Source organism: Buteo buteo, chromosome 29 (genome assembly GCF_964188355.1).
Source record: "Buteo buteo chromosome 29, bButBut1.hap1.1, whole genome shotgun sequence".
NCBI classification, from domain to species: Eukaryota; Metazoa; Chordata; class Aves; order Accipitriformes; family Accipitridae; genus Buteo; species Buteo buteo.
The window spans coordinates 1,242,354-1,266,627 of NC_134199.1; the positions used below are offsets into that span (position 1 = coordinate 1,242,354).

Genomic DNA, 24,274 nt, shown 5'->3' on the forward strand with positions numbered 1-24,274 from the left:
GCCCACTGTCTGGCTAGATACAGGATACAGGCAAGACCATACAAGTAAGAGTTGCACCTGGGCATGAGCTGGGTATTCATTTCTCCTCTAACGCCTTTTTCTGGGCAGGATATCCCCCTGGTTGTGGTCCCCAACAGGTCTCCCTAGTGCAGGCTGCTGCTGTGGCAGACCTGCTCAAGCAGAGAGGGGCACAATGCTGAGAACCAACCCCCTTGCCCAGACAAGAAGGGCTCAGAGGAGACTGTTGTACTTTCACTGCAGCAGTGAAGTCCAGAGGGACTCGAAACTGGACTTGCCTGCTGGGTGGAAAGGTCTGCTGGGGGGGGTGGCCTTGGTTCATCACCCAGCAGTGAATTTTGAGAGGAGACAAAGTATGTCCTTCCCCTGCATCAGCCAAGCGGGCTTCTTTCTTTCTGGTCATCACACTTAGCACAAGCTTAGCCTAGAAGAAGTCCCTAGCCTGTTTCTTTAAAATCCTTGAGTCTGAGGTCAAAATTTTGAAGTGTAAAAACAATTCAGGTATTTGTATACACACACACAGAGCTGTATATATATACACACACGCATATATACACCTGGCCATTCTGCAGGTTCTTGCAGCTATCCCGGTGGGTGGAGGAGCTGGACAACAAATCTGACCCCCACAGACACACGTGCCTGGCCCCAGTGCTGTTAGACCCTGCCACTGTGTCCAGGAGCATTAGAAGTCTGCTGCAATCTCCCCGCGGTCATTCATTTCGATGTTGGTGTAATTTTGGGGATGTCTGAAAAGCAACAGACACAGAAAAATGCAAGATCAGTCGCTTTGCTCTTTTGCACAAGCCAGTTAATCTGTATCTCAGCTTTGCACTTAAAATGAAGAGGCTGGATGACCAGCCTTCAGCAGGCACAGAGTTTCCTAAGGTCTCAGTTAGCGTTGTGAGGAAAAACAGGAGCAGAACACCTGCCATCACCTGGCACATGTACATCAGCTGAAAATCACCCTGGATTCTGGAAGAGCTTCCCTAAATCTGACTTACTTTTAAAAATTCCTTTAAAAAAAATAGATACTGAGTTTTCTGTTCCCCAAATGTATTTTAAGAACTTCCCTCATTTCTAATTCTTGCATATCAGCCCCCCTATCCAATGATCAGTAAAAATTAATGGAAATAAATCACCTGGGCTGGTTAAATAACCCATCCACTGTAACATTTATTTCAGAGAAACATACAGCCTGGGTGTTAAGCTGCTGTTTGCCTGCTGACAACATCAGGGAATGCCAAGTAATTATTTAAAGTGGTGTCATGTTATAATATGAAAGCTGTTTCCCATCAAGCTAAACTCTCTGTTGCTTCCACCCTGCTCTATGGAAGAGCTCTTCCCTGTGGCCAAAGCATCATCTCTCACTACCCCTTGCGTGCCATGAGCCTTCAGCTTTCTGCTCTCCCACCACAGCACATTGTAAGTAAAACTGATGGCCTTTACACTGTGCCCACTGACATGCCTAGGATTATCCATGGTTTTATCTGTGATTATCTTAACCTCCTGCAGAATCTGCAGTCTGCCACATCAAAAGCGAAGGGGCTTTGCTGCAAACATTAGAAGCAACATATTGGAGTGTTTGGATGTAGCATCTGAAGGTAGGTGTTTACCCGAGTGAAGGAGCAGGTCCTGCGCAGAGGTTAGAGAGGAAGCACTGGGGAAGGAGAGGGTGAGAGATGCAAGGCAGATGGGAAAGTGGTTTCTCACCTTTTGATGAAGTAAAATGCCAGGCTGACCACGAAGAACATGAGCAGGAGAGATCCCATGACAAACAGGGCAATTTCCCAGCCCTGGAAGGAAGCTGAGGGTTCAAAGGCAGAGATGGAACACTGTAGCCGTGACCTTTCCTAGCACAACGTACCACCAGGAGGCCATAGAATCACAGTCACAGAATGGGTTGGGTTAGGCTGGCCTGGGTTGGGTTGGAAGGGACCTCTAAGGATCATCCAGTCCAACCCCCCCGGCAGTGGGCAGGGACATCTTTCACTAGATCAGGTTGCTCAAAGCCCTCTCCAACCTGACCTTGAATGCTTCCAATGATGGGACACCCACAACTTCTCTGGGCAACAACAGGTTGGGCTGCCCCAGCCTCCTGATCTGGAGACCCACTCTTCTACCCACCCTGGCTGTACCCCCCACCGTGTGCTGGTTCTGGCTGGCTCCAACCTGGGTGCCAGCTGCTGCTCTGAGCAATTGGGCTTCAGGGCTTCTGGGCTGTGTGTCCGACAGCTCCAAAAGCAAGGGGGTGCCCAGTGAAGACCAGTCTCACAAGAAAATGTAGACACCCAAACTTCCAGTGGTGTTGGTGTAATAGGGCTGACTACCTCATCACACTGGAGGAACTGACTGTCATTACCTCTCTCGTAATGACCCACTAGTTTCTAGAAGGCAGCTGCGTTTGGGAAGCATCACCAGAGGTCCCTGGTGGCTTGCCCTGCAATGCCCCTCTCATGCGGATACATGGCCTGACCTCAGCCCCAACCCTGCTCACTGTGCTGGAAGCAGATCACTTCTTTGCCTTCTGCTCACCACTGCTGTGTGACACGGACGGTGCATTTCCAGGGGCGATGCACTCAGGACTGGTTTTTAGCACTCTGTCATCCACGGAGAAGGTGTGGGGGCTGGCCAGGAAGCCCTGGCACCAGGTCTCGATGGACTGCTGCTGCTCCAGCTGCCGAGCCCACACCTGGCCCCAGACCTTCACCAGGGAGTCCACACATGTCAAGTTCAGCCCTGCGGAGAAACAACAGTGGGTCTTGGGTGGCTGGAAATCCTCCAGCTGTTTGGGAACACATCGCTCCCATGACTTCATGCCCTGCTCCAGTAACACCCTCCTGCTCCCATGCTCTTCACTCTCTTCTCCCCACCTCTGAAATCACACCACCATGCTGTATTGCAGGTAACTTCAGCACATGCTCAACCTTTCTTTCAGTGACAAAAGGGACTTGGAGTTGTCCTCTCTACCCGGCAGAATACTTTGTACTACACTTGGTAAATTCCCAATCCCTACCCATTGTCTGAAATTGTTCAAAGGGTCAAAAGGTGTTTGGGCAACAGAGACAAAGCATGGCTGCAAAGTCTTCATTTCCTTACAAAACCAGTCAAAAAATAGGAAGCATTTCTTTCCATCCCTCAAAAGCTGTAGTTCCCTAAGACTTCCAGAAGTGACTTTTTGGTCCAGGTACTTTGAATAAGTATAGGACACTGAAGGAGTCTGACAGAGAAATAGTTGAGAACCAGAATCCTCTAGAGTGCAAATGGCTTTTTGCTTTGCAGGTTTAGGATATTCAGTTTGTCTGGCAGACATCTCAAGGCATCATCAGAGACTTCCATTCCTCACGGTCCCTCTAGCTTACCCTTCCTCTAGTAAGCAGCCCGTGTCAGGCTCTCTCCTGCTCTCCCCACTGAAATTCCATGTATCCACCACTGCTCCTCCAGTTCCCCTCACCTGAGTGCAAGCCTGCAAGTTTGGCTTGAGAAGGGACTATCCTGATGACGAGCAGCTGTGGATGGGTAAGGGAGGAGGGCACTGCAAACTGGGTGAGCAGAGTAGGGCACCAACCTTGCAGGTAGAGCTCAGAGACACCGCAGGAGCACTTCTCCTCTAGGGAGCTCACCAAGACCCTTCCCAAGCTTTTCAGCATCCTCCTGTGGTGCAGGATCCACGTGGAACAGTCTAGAGGAAAAGGAGAAGTGGTTTTCTAGGTGCAGCTTGGGGCTGTTAATAAGCTCCCAGCTGTGTGCCCTTTCCAAAACACTTGGCTTCACATCTGAGCTCAGGAGCAAAGCTCCTCCAAAGCCTGCATCCCACCCTCCTCTGCATCCCATCTTCCTCTGCCCGCCTCCTGCAGGGTGAGTCTTCACTTCTGGCCTTCCACCACCACATACACCAGCTTTACTCCTCCACTGACCTCCCAGGGGAGTGGGGAAGAGGCATGGCCCACGTGTCCCACCACATGGGCCAGTACAGAGTGGTCTCTCATGCTGGGAGAGGAAGGAGAGGTCCGCAGCCTGCCCCTCTCAGGAGGCTGGAGGAGGAGGAACAACCTCCTTTTCATTTTACCCAGGTCTTGACTGCCCAAGCTGATCCAAGCACAGCCTTTGCAGGGGCTGGAGACCCCACTGTACTTTTACTTGCTGGCTCCGGAGTCAGGACAGAGCCACACCACTTTGTTCCCACGGATGGACTGAGACAGGAGGGTTTGCTGGCAGTTTCCCTGCCCCTGCCCCTGCCATCACGAGCGACCTGGGGGGGCTTTCCTGCCATTGCTGCACATCTAACACTGCAGAAAGAAATCCTGAGCAGAGACATCTCAGATGAAATACATGGCCACCTTCATACAAGCACACGCTAAAGCCGTGAGCGAGGCTGCCCTCTTGGGATGGTGGCATCACATCAACGCATGGGTGTCTGTACCAGCTCTCTCTCCCCCAGCATGTCCCCTTTCACGACTGGGAGGCAGAAGGTTTCCTGTCAGCATCCCCCTCCCAAGCCATGGGAAGTTGGGGCCAGCCCCCCGTCCCAGCACTCCCACCCCATACCAGTGGGGGCACCCAGCTCCACTCACTGGGTGTCAGGAGGCAGAGGTGGAGATCCACGGCGAAGGCATCCTGGGGACAGCTGTTCTGCAGACCAGGGGTAGGGTCCGAGACGGCAAACTGCAGTTCTGCGCTGGCATTGCTGCAGGCACAACGGCTCAGGGACATGGGCCTGTCCCCAGGAGTCAGAGCTCACCAACATGTCACACACCTTTCTTCCCACCTCCAACCACAAATCCCCCCTGGGCCCCAGTTCCTGGTGCTGCTGGGGCTGATGGAGAGTTTGCTGGAGCTGGAGCTGAAATCAGCTTTCACAGAGCCATCACAGAGATGGGTCCAGCCAACCCCACCAGTTGGATAAGACCTGGGCTTGGCCAGAGCAAAGCTATTTGGTCTGACTGGCTTCTGTAGGAGTAAGATTGCTGCCTCATTACAGCCAGTCTCCCAAAATTAAGAGTTTGTCCTCTGGGATAACAAATTTTCCATGCTACACAATATCTGCCCCTGCATTTCACTAACCTATTGCTTCCCTCCCCACCCCAGGGCTTAGAAACTTGGTCATGGTGTGAGGAAACAGCTTTTCTGGATGCAGTTGTTCAGGGCTGGACTGACAGAGACTGCCTGGAGTCAGCCCATGTAAGCTCTCCCACCAAACCGCTGCCCTGACCTTGTGAATAACCACCCTGGTGAGGTTTTAGCACAATGTTTCGGCCAGCCAGAAGCTGGAGTTCTCATTTTCCTGGGAAAACCACGCACGTGGGGCTGCACTCTGTGCCCGTGTGCTCGTAGGGGAGGCTACAAACACAGAATCTCCTGTCACACCATATGGAACAGGGGAGCAGAGAACTTGAGGAGGACAATTTTAATTAACAGAGGTGATCTTGTGGACAGGAGGACCTCTGCTAGTATTCCCACCAAGAGAAAGGCTCAGCCCTATTTGTTGTTGAGTCCACCTAGGAGCGAAAGGGATGTCGGGTTTTGTTTTGTTCTGCTGCTCATAGGGATATCCTTTTTTGTTTGGTTTGTTGTTTGGGGTTTTTTTTTAAAAAAAGTTTGGCAAAGCAGCATATACAGCTGCTATCTGTAAAGGCTGCATGCCTTCATGTGATGCCATACACATCCCTTGGGGGAAGTGAGTTAAGTGAGCAGTGGAGGAAAAAAGTTCAATTCCCTACACCAAGGGCAGGGAAACATTTTCCATTGCGATGTGCTACGCACCTCTCTGTTTTTCATCACAGCGCTGGTGAATACATTCAGCTGTACAGGAGGCAGGACAAGGCAGCAAGTTCAGTGACATGCCAGCCACAGGCTCTGGGCACAGGGAATCCAAAGGCATTTTCCCAGAGAAGTGACCTCACCTGTCATCCTTGCAGGGCACAGCATAAGATGGTCCAAGGAAGTCCAAGTGTCCTCCAGCTTTGCTGGGCTCACATGTGTAAACCAAGGCATCCACCAAGTTCTCTGATGTTGCCTTTGTGCCACTAGGAATCAAGCTGGTCCTGTACACAGCAATAGCGCTGGAGCCTTCATTAGTAGCAGAGATGTCCTTGGAAGTCAGGTTTGTCCCATCTGGAAATGCCAGGGCAATAGGTGGGGTGAACATCTAGATAGTGTTAGTCTGAGCCTTGAGCCTGACAGGACAAGCCAGTAATGAGGAGAACTCCAAGAACAGAAAGGGGAGACAAAATAATGGTGGTGACTGAGGTCAAGTAAAGCTGTAAAGCGAGTGCTTGCTGTGAACATAGATTTCCAAAAAGATCAAGGTTCCTCTGAGATGCAGAGTCCTCTTCATGCAGCCCAGCCAGAATTTAAGGTAAACAAAAAAATAAATCAAGATAAACAAATGTGCTGAGGAAACACCACCTCAGGAGCAGGAGGAGGCAGCGGCACTGCAGGGCTCAGTGAGCATCAGTGAACATGGCATCAGTGAACAACCTGACAGTCCTGGTGGACCCTGCTTCTCCTGAAAGCCCTTGTCTTGGTGCCGGCAGCAGGAGCTTTCAGTCCTCCCAGTCCCTCTGCCCTGCACGGGGAGCTCAGCAGAGGCATGGAGGAGGGTTAAGCACCTTCTCAGTTGGAGTTTGATGGAACAACCAACCCAGGCAGAACAAAGAGAGAAAAAACAGGAATAGAAGACAGGAAAGGCAAGGAAGAATTGTCCCCCATGCCATGCACCCTCTTTCATCCCTTTCCTCCAAGCTGCTCAACCACCTGCCTATTTGTTTCAAGACAGACCACACGCCAGGTCCGTGCCCATCAGCCTCACCGTGCCCTTGCCCTCCGTCCAGTGCAAACGTGAACAGCCCCGTGGCTCCAATGATGCCCCTCAGTGGGATGCTGGCACGTGCCTTGCCCTCCTTCCCCAGGAAGAAGACCAGGCTGAGCCCTCCCAGGCTGGTGCCAGGCTTCCCCTCCAGCTCAACAAAGCGGTGTGGAGTAGTGCTGCCAGCCAGGCCCAGCTCGCTGATGCGGATGGCAGGAGGGACTGGTGCCGAGGAGCTGCTGCAGGAGTTCTCCCCCAGCGGCGTCACCATGGTCACCTGCAGGAAGACAGAAGAGCTGCTGCCACCACTGCTCTGCTCCCATTTCTTCAGGTGGAGCAATGGCTGCTCATGGTGTTACCTCTCGTTCATGACTCCTACGGCTCCCTGGTGAGGCCCAAAGAGGACAGAGTGGTTCTGCCTCACACCAGCTGCTCCTCACTCCCACCATCTGTTCAAGGGTTGTCCTGACCGCGGGGTCCCATCACTACACATCCCCATCACTGCTTTTGCTCCTACCCTTGGGACTCAAACAATTCTCTTTCCCTACTGCCGGGAGCACTTCTACCCTTGTGTCTCCAGTCCATGGCATTGCTTCCTTGTGGTCCTTTCCCACTGCAAACACACCTCCCTCCTGCCAGCAGACCTCTTCTGCTTCCAGAGCAGTTTTATTGCCCCACTTTTGGACCTGAGCACACCTCTGCGCTGGCCTGATCCCAGCAGGCATCAGCAGTGGAGCAGCAAAGCCCTCTCTCACCCAGCTTTGTGCAGGACAAGCAAACATACTCTGTCATGTTCCTTCAGGGGGACTATCAGAAACTAGACATTTTGAAATAAAAAGGAACAGTTCAGACGAATTAACACAAATCAATCACACCAGTGGTTGAGGCACGTCCTTCACGCATTGGCCCTGCAGGAAGCTGGGTTTCAGGGATGTGCCATGCTGTGCCACACATCCCGAAGGTGGCACCAAATAAGCAGGGGTGAAGAGGTACCTCCACATCTGGCTCAGGGTAACTTGGGAGTCCGGGATGCTGTCCAAAAGCAGACTCGCCCATTCTGGGGTTGGTGGCATGTGAGCTGTCTTCAGGGATCTCCTGTTTCTGAGCCACACTGCACAGGGCAGGGAACTATTACCTGGCCAACAATAGGCAGGTGAACAGGGCAGGGAGGTGAGGGCTAGTGAGAGCATTATCAGATGGCGGGAGGTAGATGTGGCTCACCAGAACACCCCGCTCTCCCAAATAAAGGACATACTGAAACATGACTGCTGCCCTCCCAGTGACTATGGATGGAGAAAGGACATCTGCCATCAACCCACCTGGAAGCTGCTCTGGCGTTTTGTGCTCAGGCTGTGGCAGCGGCTCAGAGACTCATCCTCAGTACTGTGAGAATCATTTTCATACAGGATACTCTGCCCTGGTACCAGCACTTTGACCAGCTGCTCTGCCTTCTCCGGCATTTGGGACGTGTATACCACAGCATCCACCAGCCCCTCTGCAGTCACAGCCATGTTCACCGCATAGACGGTGGTGTTGCTGTAGTAGAGAGCCACAGCGTCCGCCCCGTTCTGGATGGTGTTGGGGGGCAGCCCTATCATGGGTGCTGGGCTCATGGTGCTGCTCCCCACCAGGAGGTAACCCAGCTCATCTGTGTGGTGTCCAGACAGGTCCAACACCCGGTAGGCCCGGCTATTTTTGCCATTGTAGAGGACCAACCAGTATCCCTGGAGGTCAAAGCGTGTCCGTCCAGTGTAGAAGAGTTCGATGTACTCTGCATCCTCTCCCCGCCCTGGGTTGTCTGGGTTCACCTCGTTGATGAGTAGCTTGGCCACTTGCACAGAAGGCTCTTGAGTCCCTTCTGGTATCTCTGATGGGACACCTTGGAAAGCAAAAATGTCACAAATATGGGCCTAAGCACAGAGCCCCAGAGAAACAATACAACATTGCACACTGTTTTGCTGGGGTGAGACCAAATTCAGCAGGGGACTGAGGATGCCGGCTCAGATTTTTATCATCTGTGTGCTCTATAGTCCTTAGAAGAGCCCTGGCAATACTCTGGCTAATGCTAGCTGTAACAACAGAGCTTGCTCTTATTCCACATAATGAGCAATATGGGCTTTAGTAACTGGATGTGATGGAAGGGATCTTTGCCAGAGTTGGGGAAATGGAGGGAGGGACATCACCCTCCTCTAGGAGAGCTAGACCCACATGTCCACCCTCAAACACATTGTATCCCCCAACCTGCAAGAATGATGACTGGTACCTGGAGGCAGGTCTGGCACATTAATATCGTTGAAGCAGGAGCTCTCTATTGTGATGTTCCTTCTGTCAAAACTCACAAGCCCAGGTGTCTCTAGGAAGGTCTTGAAGGCTAGCAGCAGGCTGCTCAGCTGGTCCTCTGACTTAGCAGTTAGCAGAGTGGTGAACACAAGCCCCAGATCCTGGCAGGCTGCCTTTGGCTCTGCAAAGGCAAGCAGAAAACTGCCTCGGTTTCATCCATGCCACCAAAACCCCACCTTTTTCTCCTGGAAGAGACACAGAGGTTACCAGCCCAACTCTACCACCACTGCCCTCCTGGTCAGACTGACTCAGGGCAGCTCATACCATCCGCACAACACTGTGAGCTCTGCCTGTGCCAAGGGGCATCCTGGGACCAAGCCACAGAGTACACACAGATGCTGCCTTCATCCTTTAGAAACCTTGTAGTCCCAACAGCGAACAGAACGGTCTCTTTGGAGGGGTGTCTAAACATAAGCTAAACATAACACTGCTGACAACGCAGGCTGCAAAGCCATGGCTCTTCTCTTCATGTGTCTGCATGTGCTCATCACACTCGCATACTAACGTAGTAGGGATATCAGAAAAGCAACACAGAGCAGTAAGTCCACTTGCATTTCTGCTGCAACTTGGCTTAGTTCGTATGGGTCATGAGGTCAAGTAGGCAACAAACTCCTAGTTGGCATGTCAGCCTTGTTGCCGCATCTGTCTGATTGCAAATGCTCAAGGCCAAAATAGCTGGTGGTCTCAGATGAGCACTGATGTGTGTTGGTGGAGCCGCAGATGGGAGCGCTCTGCGGAACATCAAAGAACAGCAACATGGTCTACCTAACATTCAACATTTCTGTCATCAGCACCGAGTTCACATTAGCTGGGACCCAAACCAGGAGGACAGAATGCAACAGGGGACACAGGGCTTAAAATCAGAAGTGAACAGGCATTAACCACTGGTGGACCCTGGACTGCCCCACTCCTGCCCAGCTCACCTTTGAAGTAGGCAGCAGAGATTCCACAGCTGCAGGATCCATCGAGGGCCTGGACCAGAGTCATCAGAATCTCTTCTGACTTCAGGAGCCACTCCTGGCAATCTAGGAAACAAAAAGCCAGCTGTCACCCAGCCAGTGCAACCTTGGTCATGGGATCCAGCTCATTCTGGGATGGGTGAAGCTCAGCTCCTGCTTATCACTCAGAGGACCCGAAAAGGCTTCTCTTCACCCCGGGCAGTTGGGTGTGGGAGTGAAGACTGGAGAAGCTCAGCTTAGCATGGGTTGCCATGAAGAAAAATATTGCAGAAAATTGTCAGATGTCCTAGTTGCGTTTCCTTTGGTATTACGTTCACACAACCCAGCATGACTCTGTGTGGTCTTCTTGGACAGCTCTGGCTCTGTGCACATGCTCTTGTCCTTAGGAGGTCCTGCCTATAGGAGCAGAAATAACTAATACCCACCTGCTACACGAAGGCAGAAGGAGAGAGTCTGGCTGAAGCGTTTGCTGGGGCAATCATTGAACTTGCCAGGCGTGGGCCTGCTGAGGACATAGGACGAGGAGTCCCGGGTCACTGAGCAGCAGTTGCACTGATTCATGGACACATCTCCCAGCTGGTCCCTGTAAGAGGCAGAGATGTAAATGAAAGAAAACATGACCTGCCAGCCAGCGACCTGAGTAGTCTTCACCCACCAGTCACTCCTGCCTGCACCAGAGGGTGAAACCATGCACTTATAGCCTTCTCCCTTCACAAGGTTTGAAGAGATATCCCATCCTCATCAGTACCTCCTTGTCTCAAAAAAACCCGCAAGACCTCACTAAATCTTGAGAGAGAAGAGCATGAGCTTCATCCAACCCTTTTTCTTCTAGCACTGGCTGCTTTTTTGACTGATCTGAAGACAGGCAAGATAGTGCAGACACACTCATGCTCAGCCTGGGACCATTGGGAAGAATGGTGGGATGCAGCTAGAGAAACTGGAAAGGCAGCACCTGAGAATGAAATGCTTGAGCAAGAGCCCTCAACTCAAAGGCAAAGAGGATGACTGGGGGGTTGGACTAGATGACTTTTAAAGGTCCCTTCCAACCCAAACTATTCTATGATTCTATGATCTGACCCTGGCAATGAGGGCTGAACTGTGTTGACCAGCTGGAGTGCATGGAGCTCTGCCTGGGGATGAGGAGCCAACCAAGAACATATGGATCTGGATTAAAGGAGGGCAGGGACGGATGACGTTATAGTGGGGGTCTGCTACAGGCCACCCGACCAGGAAGACCCGCTCTGAGTGGATGAGGCCCTCTATAGACAGATAGGAGCAGTCTCATGTTCACAAGCCCTGGTCCTCATAGGGGACTTCAACCACCCCGGTATCTGTTGGAGAGACAACACAGCACGGCATACACAATTCAGGAGGTTCCTGGAATGTATTGATGACAACTTCCTTCTCCAAGTGATAGAGGAGCCAATGAGGAAAGCTGCTATGCTGGACCTTGTTGTCAGCAACAAGGAGGGGCTGGTGGGGAATGTGAAGCTCAAGGGCAGCTGTGGCTGCAGTGACCATGAAACAGCGGAGTTTGAGCTGCTTAGGGCATCGAGGAGGGCGCACAGTAAGCTCGCTAACCTGGACTTCAGGAGAGCAGACTTTGGCCTCTTCAGGGATCTGCTTGGTAGAGTACCATGGGATACAGCCCTGGAGGTAAGAAATCTTCAAGGCTCACCTCCTCCAAGCTCAGGAGTGATGCATCACAACAAAGACAAAGTCAGTTGAAAACACCAGGAGGCCTGTGTGGATGAACAAGGAGCTCCTGGACAAACTCAAACACAAAAAGGAAGCCTACAGAGGGTGGAAGCAAGGACAGGCAGCCTGGGAGGAATACAGAGAAATTGTACAAGCAACCAGGGATCAGGTTAGGAAAGCTGAAGCCCTGATAGAATTAAATCTGGCCAGGGACATCAAGAGCAACAAGAAAAGCTTCTATAGGTACATCGGTGATAAAAGGAAGACTAGGCAAAATGTGGGCCCTCTCTGGAAGGAAAGGGGAGACCTGCTTACCTGGGACATGGAGAAGGCTGAGGTACTCATTGACATTTTTACCTCAGTCTTCACTGCCAAATGCTCCAGCCACACTGTCCAAGTCACAGAAGGCAAAGGCAGGGACTGGGAGAATGAAGAACCATGCACTGTAGGAGAAGATCAGGTTCGAGACCATCTAAGAAACTTGAATGTGCACAAGTACATGGGACCTGAATGAGATGCATCCATGGGTCCTGAGGGAACTGGTGGATGAAGTGGCTGAGCCACTATCCATCATATTTGAGAAGTTGTGGCAGTCTACTGAAGTTCCCACTGACTGGCAAAGGGGAAACATAATCCCCATTTTTAAAAAGGGAAAAAAGGAAGACCCGGGGAACTACAGGCATCAGTCTCACCTCTGTGCCTGGCAAGATCATGGAGTGGATCCTTCTGGAAAATATGCTAGGGCACATGGAAAATGAGGAGGTGACTGGTGACAGCCAACATGGCTTCATGTCCTGGTTTCAGCTGGGATAGAGTTAACTGTCTTCCTAGTAGCTGGTACAGTGCTATGTTTTGAGTTCAGTATGAGAAGAATGTTGGTAACACTGATGTTTTCTGTTGTTGCCAAGTAGTGTTTAGACTAAAGTCAAGGATTTTTCAGCTTCTCATGCCCAGCCAGCGAGAAAGCTGGAGGGGCACAAGAAGTTGGCACAGGGCACAGCCAGGGCAGCTGATCCAAACTGGCCAAAGGGGTATTCCATACCATGGGACATCACATCTAGTATAGGAACTGGGAAGTGGGGGCAGGGAATTGCCACTCAGGGACTAGCTGGGTGTCGATCAGCGGGTGGTGAGCAATTGCACTGCGCATCATTTTTCCATTCCAATCCTTTTATTACTACTGTTGTCATTTTATTAGTGTTATCATTATCATTATTAGTTTCTTCTTTTCTGTTCTATTAAACCGTTCTTATCTCAACCCACGAGTTTTACTTCTTTTCCCGATTTTCTCCCCCATCCCACTGGGTGGCGGGGGAGTGAGTGAGCGGCTGCGTGGTGCTTAGTTGCTGGCTGGGGTTAAACCATGACACTTCACTAAGGGCAAATCATGCCTGACAAATTTGGTGGCCGGCCTTCTACAATGGGGTTACAGCATTGGTAGATAAGGGAAGAGCAACAGACATCATCTGCCTGGACTGGTGCAAAGCATTTGGCACTGTCCCGCATGACATCCCTGTCTCTAAATTGGAGGGACATGGATTTGACAGATGGACCACTCGGTGGATGAGGGATTGGCTGCATGGTTGCACTCAAAGAGTTGCAGTCAATGGCTCAATGTCTGAGCGGAGACCAGTGACAAGTGGCATTCCTCAGGGGTCGGTATTGGGACCGGCACAGTCTAACAAACATCTTTGTCAGTGATGTGGACAGTGCGATTGAGCACACCCTCAGCAAGTTTGCTGATGACACCAAGCTGTGTGGAGCAGTTGACACACCGGAGGGAAGGGATGCCATCCAGATGGACCTTGACAGGCTTGAGAGGTGGGCCCATGTGAACTTTATGAAGTTCAACAAGGCCAAGTGCAAGGTCCTACATATGGTTTGGGGCAATCTCTGAGAACAGCCCTGAGGAGAAGGACTCAGAGATGTGGGTTGATGAGAAGCTCAACATGACTTGGCAATGGGCACTTGCAGCCCAGAAAGCCAACCATATCCTGAGTTGCATCAAAAGAAGTGCAGCCAGCAGGTCAAAGAAGGTGAGTCTGCCCCTCTACTCTGCCCTGGTGAGACCTCACCTGGAGTACTGTGCTCAGTTTTGGGGCCCCCAACATAAGAAGGACATGGACCTGTTGGAGCAGGTCCAGTGGAGGGCCACCAAGATGATCAGAGGGCTGGAGCACCTCTCCTACAAAGACAGGCTGAGAGAGTTGGGGTTGTTCAGCCTGGAGAGAAGGCTCCAGGGAGATCTTATAGCAGCCTTCCAGTGCCTAAACGGGGGCTACAGGAAAGCTGGAGAGGGACTTTTAACAAAGGCATGTAGTGATAGGACAAGGGTTAATGGCTTTAAACTGAAAGAGGGTAGATTTAGATTAGATGTAAGGAAGAAATTCTTTAGTGTGAGAGTGGTGAGGTACTGGAACAGGTTTCCCAGAGAAGTTGTGGCTGCCCCATCCCTGGAAGTGTTTAAGACCAGGTTCGATGGGGCTTTGAGCAACCCGGTCTAGTGGAAGGTGTCCCTGCCCATGGTGGGGGTTGGAACTAAAGTTCCAACTAGGTTGGAAATTTAAGGTCCCTTCCAACCCAAACCATTCTGTGATTCTATGATTCTGTGATTGGTATTTGGTTGACAATTACACGCAGAAGCCAAGTCTCGTGCTTTGCCGTCAAAACCACAGACAAGAGCTTGCCCAGGGTTTTTATTGTCTGGTTCCACACACCCCTCCCCATCTTCATGTGCATAGCACCTAGCTGCCCCTGCTCCTCCACCTGCTCCACTGTCCTTTACCCACTCTGTTGTCCTCTTTCTTCTGTTCATAGAGCATGCCTAAAATGTGAAGGAAACAGTTCTCATGTCTCACAAAAGTCTGAGGTTACTAATGTTTCACTTAACCCACAAAGACAAAAAGAAACCCAATACCCAAAAAGAAAGTGGCTCAACCCAGAATGAACAGTAACCCCACTTCCAGTCCTTGGTCTGGATGAAGCAGGGCAGGGACTTCCTCCTGGGTCAAGCAAGTGATGCTGAAGTCCCTCCCTTGTCCTCATTTTGACCTGAAATTCCATCCTGAACCTAAAAAACCTCTTTTCTTGTTGAAAGTGGTACTGGAAAATTTATTATATTGACCACTACACTTTTATAAACAATAAATAATTAAAATTATTAAATAATAACCGGCAATCATTTGGTCAGAAAATTGCTCCTCGAGTACTTTATTCTGCAACTGTACAGCTGCACCAGGACTACTGTGGAGAGGGGCACACCTACAAACTTAGATCGGGCACTGGAAAAAGGCCGGGACTCAATAGTGCCATGAGAAGACCCTGGTCTGGAGGTAGCACTTGTCTTCCAGTTCCGACTGGGGTTTGGGGCACAAGGCAGGGGTGACCCTAGCAGGCAAGGGCAACTCTGGTGCCAACCTCTCCTCCCAGCCCTGCCCAACGAGAAGCCTCTCACCGCTTTTCCTTGTAGGCAGGTCTGCCAGGGGTCAGGATCTCCAGCAGCTCAGGGTTTGGTTCCTCATTGCTTGTGTACACAAAGGCATCCAACAGGCCGGTCACTGGCAGAGCCTTCCCCGGGACAAAACTGCTGCTGTTGCCTCTGTAGAGGGCAATGGCTTTGGGGCCACCTCTGAGGACAGGACGGGTGGTATTCTCTGGGAATGGCAGATCCACTGCAGACCAGCAAGGAAAGGAGCAACAATGGCACGTAAGCAACACATGAGCAATACCCACTGTGTAGAAAACCAGCATCAGATCGGTCCTGGAGATCAGGACACAGGAACTCAGAAAGTGGCTGGGTTTGTCTGGCTATTGCAAATTTGGCATCTGCTACCCCGTCTTTCTTCTCACTAACATTTCTCACATTTGTTCAGCCTGTATTTCCCCATTCGTGACCAGATCCACAGTGTAGAGGAGGCTGGAGGGGGAAATCTGAGCAGAGTTTGTCCTGCTATTTTGGTTCTGTGAACAGCAAAGCTGATTCATGAGTAAGCAGGGGAAACGGAAAGCAAGTGGTGATATGACTTTGTCTACAGTAAAGTCAATTTTTAATTTGAAAAGAAATCTGCAAAATCCACTAACCTTTCAGGTAGCAGCTACTTTAATAGTACACAAAAATACTTAAGAATTGACATTTTATTCTAACATTCTAGTCCATGGTTTTTACAAACACAAACACTCTACACATACACACACATATATGCACACACATATTCAGCAAAGGCCAGTATACAGAATTAAGGTTTAGGTTTGCTGGAGTTTCTCAGTTTCATGAGCTTCTCAATTTCCTTCCTCATACTTACTGTTTCTTTCACAAGCCATTTCCCCAGCATGCAGTAGGAACTGCTGAGGACATTAAAAAGCAGCAGACTGCTGCTATTTTGATACTTCTCCTTGCATAAATGGCTCCAGGGAATAAACATTAAAGGAGGAATCACATGAGAGGCAGAAGGGTAAGGAGAAGTGGTTAATCCTTGAGAAGTGCCACCAGGGCACCTGCACGTTAAGGGGCAGCCCTGTGCCTTAACCCTGATGCACCCCTGCCCAGGGAACTATTTTTCCCCTGACTAATCTGGTAGCCTTCTACAATGGAGTGACTGCATTGGAGCAAAGGGAAGAGCAACTGAAGTCTTCCGTCTTGACTTCTGCAAGGCCTTTGACACGGTCCCACACAACATCCTTGTCTCTAAATTGAAGAGATATGAGTTTGATGGATGTACCGTTCAATGGATAAGGAATTGGCTGGATGGCCACATCCAAAGAGTTGCAGTCATCAGATCTATGCCCAGGCAGACATCAGTAACAAGTGGTGTTCCTCAGGGGTCCGTATTGGGACCAACACAGTTCAACATCTTCATTAATGACATAGGCAATGAGTGCACCCTCAACAAGTTTGTGGATGACACCAAGCTGAGAGGTTGGTGACACCAAGTTGATACACTTGAGGGAAGGGATGCCATCCAGAGGGACTTTGGAGGAGTGGCCCCATGTGAATCTCGTGAAGTTCAACAAGGCCAAGTGCAAGGTCCTACACCTGGGTCAGGGCAATCCCCAGTATCAGTACAGACTGGGGGATGAATGGATAGAGAGTACCCCTGCAGAGAAGGACTTGGGGATACTGGTGGATGAAAAATTGAACATGAGCTGGCAATGTGCACTCACAGCCCAGAAAGCCCATTGTATCCTGGACTGCATCAAAAGAAGTGTGGTCAGCAGGTCAAGGGAGGTGATTCTCCCCCTCTACTCCACTCTCATGAGACCCCACCTGGAGTAGTATGGCTGTCCCTGCGGGACCCAGCACAAGAAGGACATGGACCTCTTAGAGCAGGTCCAGAGGAGGGGCACAAAAATTATCCAAGGGCTGGAAGAACCTCTCCCATGAAGAAAGGTTGAGAGTTGGGGTTGTTCAGCCTGGAGAAGAGAAGACTCTGAGGAGACCTTCTTGTGGCCTTTCAATACTTAAAGGGGGCTTATAAGAAAGATGGGCTTATATGACAGACTTTTTACCAGAGCCTGTACTGATAGGATGAGGGGTAATGGTTTTAAACTGACAGAGGGTAGATCTAGATTCGAAGAACAAGGAAGAGAAGTTTTACGATGAGGGTGGTGAGATGCTGGAACAGGTTGCCCCTTGAAGTTGTGGATGCTCCATCCCCTGGATGTGTTCAAGCCTAGGTTAGAGAGGGCTTTGAGCAACCTGATCTAGTGGAAGGTGTCCTTGCCCACAGCAGGGGGGATGGAACTATGATGATCTTTAAAGGTTCCTTCAACCCAAGCCATTCTATGATTCAATTGAAAGTTTTCACACTGGCATCTGTCAAGGGACAACTTTTGCTCTGGTGCTCTCACAGCTTTAAGGTCTCTGCTGTGATGGCAGACAAGCCATACAAAGACAGGACTAACAGCTGGGGCCATTTAAAGAGTTCCTGTCCCAAATCTGAAGTGGTCAGGTTAAATCAACATCTCACAGAGTGCTCAGCATGGAGTCACTGTGAAAGTACCCTTTTAAGATGATTAATGTAATCACACAGTGTCATTGGGTGTTTTTTGGGTAAAACCTTCCACAAAAATGTGTGCACAGTATGGTTGAGACATCTTGACAAGGCCTCATTGGAAAAAAAAAAAATGCCAAAGCATATGTCCAATTACTTTCCTGACTTGAGTGAGCCTTGAGGAAGAGTTAAATGTAATCCTCAGAAATTTCCTGCTTAGTCTGCAAGTTGATTGTGCTTTCACATCACTTTCTTTGACGACCCCCACCCCCCCCCCTTAGCTGTTGACTGTTAACAGCCCCAGTTCATCCAGAGGTAAGAGCAGAGCACCTTTCCTGGTGAGAAAAGCACAGCTCAAGTGGACAATCAGCTCTTCTACTTGTGGTGAAAGAGTATTTGGAGCAGTTTGAATTGTAAGAAAGAGCTCAACTGCTTTAAAAAAAAAAGTTTTAGTTGCAAAACTATTTTTATTTTTACGGGAACCAGCTTTGTAAGGAATGAATATTCTCCCTGACTCAGAAATCATGAGTCAGTGAATTACACAAGACATCTGCAGAGTCAGTGTCTCCGGCTGCCAAAATCTTCTTTTGAGGTGCCTAAAATAACAAGATATTTCTTTTTCCTCCGGTGGCCTGGAAGAAATGTTGACCATTGGAAGGAAGTTTAGATTGCAGCTTCACACAGCCAATACACGTGTCACCTACATTTGCAGATGGCGCAATGGAAGAAAAGCCTTTGTGCTTTCTTGAGACGAGAGTATGTACCTGCTGTGAATGACCACCAAGTTACACATAGAGAAGGGGGACACTCCAAGGAGATGTGGCACAGTCAGGGTCCCACAGCAGGCTGGCCACAGGGCTGGGAGCGGAACCGTGTCCTCCCAAGCAGCAAAGGCACACGTGGTCTTCTGACCTCCATGAGGTCCCTCACCTGGAGCTCTGCAGGTCTACCACTTCTGCGAGACACACCACCTCCACTTGTTTGTCCTTAAACCACATCCTTATACCTTCTTTTGATGCCCTTTAGTTCTTGTACAAGGAGAAAAGGTAAGCAAGAGATCCCTGTCTACTTTCTTCAGGCTACTCACATTTCCAAAACGTTTGTCAGGGCCCTCATAAGCTTTCCCTTTTCTTCGTGTACTTAGTTATTTCTTATGTGAAAGCATTTCCAGAGCACTATCCATCCTAGCTGATCTTCTCTGAATGTCTCCAATTCTAATATAGCCTTTTTGAGATTAAGGTATTGTACCACACAAGACACAGTTAAAGATAGAAACAAACTATGGATTTACACAGTAACATAAAAGATGCCATCCATTCTTTCCTCTTCTCCTAATAACTTCTAATATTTAATTTGCTTTATATAATTCCTTTTCCAATAATCTCTAACATTTCATTTGCTTTTTTATCTACCACTGAGTTCTGAGTCACATTTTCACCGATCTCAGAACACCAAACAACAATAACAAATAACAGCATCCTCCAGACCTAAAATTGGCTGATCGCTCCCCTATCTCTGAGGTAGTCATCAAAATGCAGTCCTTACCTGAGGTTTTGCTTTGTGCTGGACCGATCAGAAGTAGCCCATCCAGTGAGGTTTTGCCGTAAACATCCATGGTGAAATAAATGTCTTTGGTCTGACCATCAATCAGCACCAGAACAATGTCCCTCAGCATGGTGGAGTGGGGACCCTGAAGCTCTATGAACTCAAACTCTTCAGAAGAAGAGGCAGCAAGAACCTCGCTGATCAAGACAGCAGATGCGTTCAGCTGAGAGGTTAGGATGCAGTGGTTGTCTGTGCCTGGGCTGGGCATGGCCACTTGGAAAATCCACTGAGAATCTTCCCCACGGCACCTTTCTATTGACTCATCCATGGTCCTGAAGGTGGAGTCCTCCAGGAAAGCATCTCTGCCAGGGGTCAGTACCCTGACCAGGGTGTCTGCTCTGTCCGTCTTCTTAGTCTTATGGACCAAGGCATCTACTAGCCCATAACTTGTGACGCTCATGCCCTCCTTGTAGTTCCCTTTTCCATAGTAGAGAGCAATCGCATCAGGGCCATTCTGGATAGTGTTCTTAGGAATAACTATAGCAGGGTTCACAGAAGAGGAGCCAATGAGAAAGAGCCCTTGGCTGTTAGTAACTTTGCCCTGGAGGTTTAAAACCTTGTAGGCTCGGTTTCCATTGCCATTGTAGAAGACCAGATAGTAGCCATCCAAGCGGGCTGTTTGACCGCTGGTGTGATAGAGCTCCACAAACTCAGAAGTGTCCTCTCCTGGGCTGTCAGCATTGACTTCATTAATCAAAAGCGTATGCTCTGTTTTCTGGTCCCTGGGGTTTTTTACGAGATTCTGAGCAGCAACCTTGGGAAACCAGATGTACACAAGTACCATCAATCCAACGTGCCAGATATCTCCCATGATGAAGGCTGCGATTTTTGTTACAGTTCAAATCGAGAGGAGAGGGGGCCTGTCCTTTTCACAGCCACAAATAGAGCACAGAAGGAAGCTGCCACGACTTGGCTGTTGCAGGACAGCAACACAAGGCCTCTGACCTGGATGCTAACTGGCAGAGGCAGGCATGCTTCTTTGGGGAGTTCTGGTTTGCAAAGCAAAGCAGCAATGCCACAAAATTCAGACTGAGAAGGGTATGGCTTGAACACGAGATCTCCCTGCTCAGCTCCTTTAAAAGTTGGGGGGGGGGGGGGGAAGAGAGAAAAAAACTTGTTAGGAAACATAGAAACACACCAGTGACATTTAACAGCCTTAAAGCCCCATAATTTTTCCTCTCTACATTTCTTCAGAAGTTTATCAAGATACATAAGAGCAACGATGGGACAAAGCCAGCAGTTTTCAGCGTTCGAAACCCTGACATTTGTGTGAACATTGAAAGTTGGAACACGTCTGTGTTAATAGTTATTTCCAGTTATTTCCAATTTATTCCACAAGAATTAATATAAAACAGCACTAAAGATGATAGTAACCATCTTCTCCATCAAGGTGAGGGTAGGGAAGGAGAGGACAGATGGGTTTGGCTGGATTCTTGTCGCATGTGGCGCAGAGCAGCTCCACTGGCCACCACACCAACCAACCCTGCTGCAGCTCCGGCAGATGCAGAGTAAGTCTGCGGAATAAGCAGTGGGGAGGAACTGACTTGGAAAAAAAGTGAGATTTGTTTTCCCATTTCCAGAAAGATTTCCGTGAACAGCTGTACCATCACCTGCTGAGCTTAAATGACCTCCTCACAGTCTTTGGCCAGCTGGTATCAGACAAGCGGAGGTTTCCAGCCAGTGCAATGCTGACCAGCACGGGTGCCGGAGGCTTGCCGCCTTCCTGCGCTGCTGGGCTGACGGATCAGGAATGCACCCAACCCTCCAGCTGCTTAAAGTCATGGCTGATGATCACAGCAGCCCAAAGGGGTGACTGCTATGTGGATGGATACCTGCAGTCTTTTCCAGGTGAAATGCCAGCCGCAGTGGGACCGTAGCATCACAGCTATGGACGCAAACACCCAGGCTTGTGAGTGAGCCTGTATGGTCCCATTTATTGTGGCCACCTGAGCTAATGCCAGTGCACAGTTGTCTCCTCACAAACAGGAGGAAACTGCAGTAACTCCAAAGGATGAAGCTGACGGCGATTCCACAAAAGAACATAAAACCCCCCACCTTCCCCTTTGGCTGTGCCTGACAGCCCTTAAGCTCATCTGCTCTCAGGCTACAGAAGATGGAGAAGTGCACACATGCCTCATGCCTCCGCTGAGCAGGACCAGCCCCGGCCCTGCTCTCTCTTCTGTTAGATGGTCACTATCAAAAAGGTCTCCGTCCCCTTTCAGGCACATCCCCCAAATCACTATCAACATCCCCCTTCTGCCAAACTCTTGCTCCTGCCCAGCTTCCAAAGAAAAAGAAGCTGTACCAGATTCTCCCGCCCCCCCCCCCCCCCCCAGGTGCCCTATTTCCACGGTCTCTCCCCATTTTAGTTAAAGCAGGAGAAAGGAGGAGGAACACACGGGGGAGCTCCTGCCCAGAGGCTTGCGCTGGACAGAAGGAAACTCACCAGAAATGGGAGAAAACAGCAGGAAAAAAATACACCACCCCCCCCCATACACCCCCAAAGCTGGACATACTGGCAGGGCAGGAGCGGGGCGGGATTCCCGGGGTGAGGGGGGCGGCGGGAGCCCCGGCCCCGGCCGGCGGGGGGTGAGAAGGGACGGGAACAGGGGACGGGGATGGGGACGGGAACAGGGGACGGGGATGGGGACGGGGACGGGGACGGGGACGGGGACGGGGATGGGGACAGGGATGGGGATGGGGGTGGGACGGGGACGGGGACGGGGATGGGGACGGGGATGGGGACAGCGATGGGGATGGGGGTGGGACGGGGACGGGGATGGGGGTGGGATGGGGATGGGGACGGGGACGGGGACGGGGACGGGGACAGCGATGGGGATGGGGACGGTGATGGGGTTGGGGACGGGGATGGGGGTGGGACGGGAATGGGGATGGGGACGGGGACGGGGATGGGGATGGGGATGGGGGTGGGGATGGGGATGGGGGTGGGACGGGGACGGGGATGGGGATGGGGACAGGGACGGGGACGGGGATGGGGATGGGGATGGGGGTGGGACGGGGACGGGGATGGGGATGGGGACAGGGACGGGGACGGGGACAGGGACAGCGATGGGGATGGGGGTGGGACGGGGATGGGGATGGGGACGGTGATGGGGTTGGGGACGGGGATGGGGGTGGGACGGGAATGGGGATGGGGACGGGGACGGGGACGGGGATGGGGATGGGGATGGGGACGGGGATGGGGACAAGCCTCCGCCCGGCCCGGGGAGGCGGCCCGGCTGCCGGCGGGGCTCGGCGGAGCTGCCGGAGCGGAGCTTCGGGGCTCAGCCCGGGCCACCGGGAGCGGGCTCTGCCCGGCACAGCCCCCCTCGGCAGCCCCCACGCCGGGCCGGGCGCTCCACGGGCGCAGCCCACGGAGCGGGGCCGCTCCGAGGAGGGGGGGGGGGGGTCCCGCTCGGCCCCGCCGCCCCACGCACTCACCGCCACGCTCGCTGCCACGGTCGCGCCGCCACCGCCGCCCGCCGGGGCCGTACCGGGGAGGGTGGGTCGGGGCGGGACGGGGAGGGGGAGGAGGCTCCGTCCCCAGAATAAGTCCGCTCGTCCCCGTGTCCCAGAAGAGCCGCCTCTGGCTCTTCCCAGCTCCTCTCCCGGGGTGGGATGGGTGGACGGATGGATGGAAGGATGGATGGATGGATGAGCGGACGGGTGTTCACCAGTTATGTATCCATCCCCCCACCCCACTGAATTCCCCAGCCAGGACTAGCAGCACAGCTGGGTTGGAGGACATTGTGTCTCTCCTTGCATCAGGCTCAGTGGTTGAACCAGGAGCTGGACCTGGTGGTGCCAGGAGGCCTTGGCGCAGCCTGCCCCAGCGGCAGGGCTTTCCCTTGGGACTGGTCCCTGTGGCCCCCATGAGCCGCTGTGTCCCAGTGCTGCGTTTCTGCTGTACAGGACCCAGCGCCCAGCCTGTGCAGATGCAGAGTGAAGAGGAAATACCGCTGCACATCTCCCAGCACACTTGAGTGGGGAGAGATTTAACACCCCCCCCCCCCCCCCCCCGTGAAGTTGCAGTGGGACCCCACTCCCTGGGTGATGGGAAGGAGGCAGGCCTGGCCTTCTTCTTCATCCCCATCAACTCTCAGGTCCTGCTCCCCTGGACCTGCTTATGGGGCTGCCCAGTTCCCCCTTCCTGGGATCTCCCCATGGGGAGACGTGTGTGGTTACCGCTCCACTCCACCAGACACTGGGACTCAGTGGGAGGAGGAGGAGGTCCCAGCTCTAGAATGGACTCGGTGCCAAACAGACGTTTGATGAAGCAGTTGCTCCTGCAGCTGGGCCAGATGTGGGCTCCTGCGCGTGACTCAGCAGCCTGGTGTCTTCCTCTCTTGTAACTGGAAACCAGTGCTTCAGAGCAAGGGGGGAGCTCTGCCAGAGGGGCCGCGTTTGCCCCAGGTCTTGCTAGCCCCCTGTGTCCCCGCAGCCACAGTGTCTTCATGGGATCCGCAGTTATTTGTGGAGGAGAAGCTGCGCTGCAAGGGGCAGGCTATGCCACTCAGGTGCTCCTTGGTGTGTAAAACTGTGCAAGGCCATCTGCACCCCAGGGAGGGGGGACCTTGGCAGTTTGAGCTTTCCCGCAGACTCCAGCGGTGTGTGCATCCCCAAAGCAGCGCTGGGGCCGTTCCCACCTGGGACTTGAGCAAAATGAACTCCATGAGCACGCAGAGCTGATTGCTGGGCCTAAGCGCTCTGCGGCTACAGCTAAGCGGCTGCTCAACTACAGGGTAATAAAGCCAATATTCCTCCTGACAGGGTTTATGCAGTTTAACTATCACATTTTGGAGACATTGTATTTATGCAATCATGAGACACTGGAATTACAAAAGGAGGTGGAGAGCTGT

General features: G+C 51.6%; 1 protein-coding gene across 1 annotated transcript; it reads right to left on the reverse strand.

Moving 5' to 3' along the window:
- Window positions 1-96: 96 nt before the first annotated feature.
- LOC142045594 (uncharacterized) lies at window positions 97-22,889 on the reverse strand. Its single transcript, XM_075059276.1, has 14 exons — window positions 22,857-22,889; window positions 19,356-20,488; window positions 15,275-15,491; window positions 10,548-10,705; window positions 10,087-10,188; window positions 9,087-9,284; window positions 8,143-8,702; window positions 6,827-7,100; window positions 5,919-6,129; window positions 4,590-4,732; window positions 3,584-3,697; window positions 2,551-2,754; window positions 1,729-1,822; window positions 97-764 (listed from the first exon to the last, which is right to left on the reverse strand). Exons 2-14 carry the CDS (start codon window positions 20,224-20,226, stop codon window positions 701-703), a joined length of 3,210 nt encoding a protein of 1,069 aa, XP_074915377.1. The 5' UTR covers window positions 20,227-20,488; window positions 22,857-22,889; the 3' UTR covers window positions 97-700.
- Window positions 22,890-24,274: the final 1,385 nt, after the last annotated feature.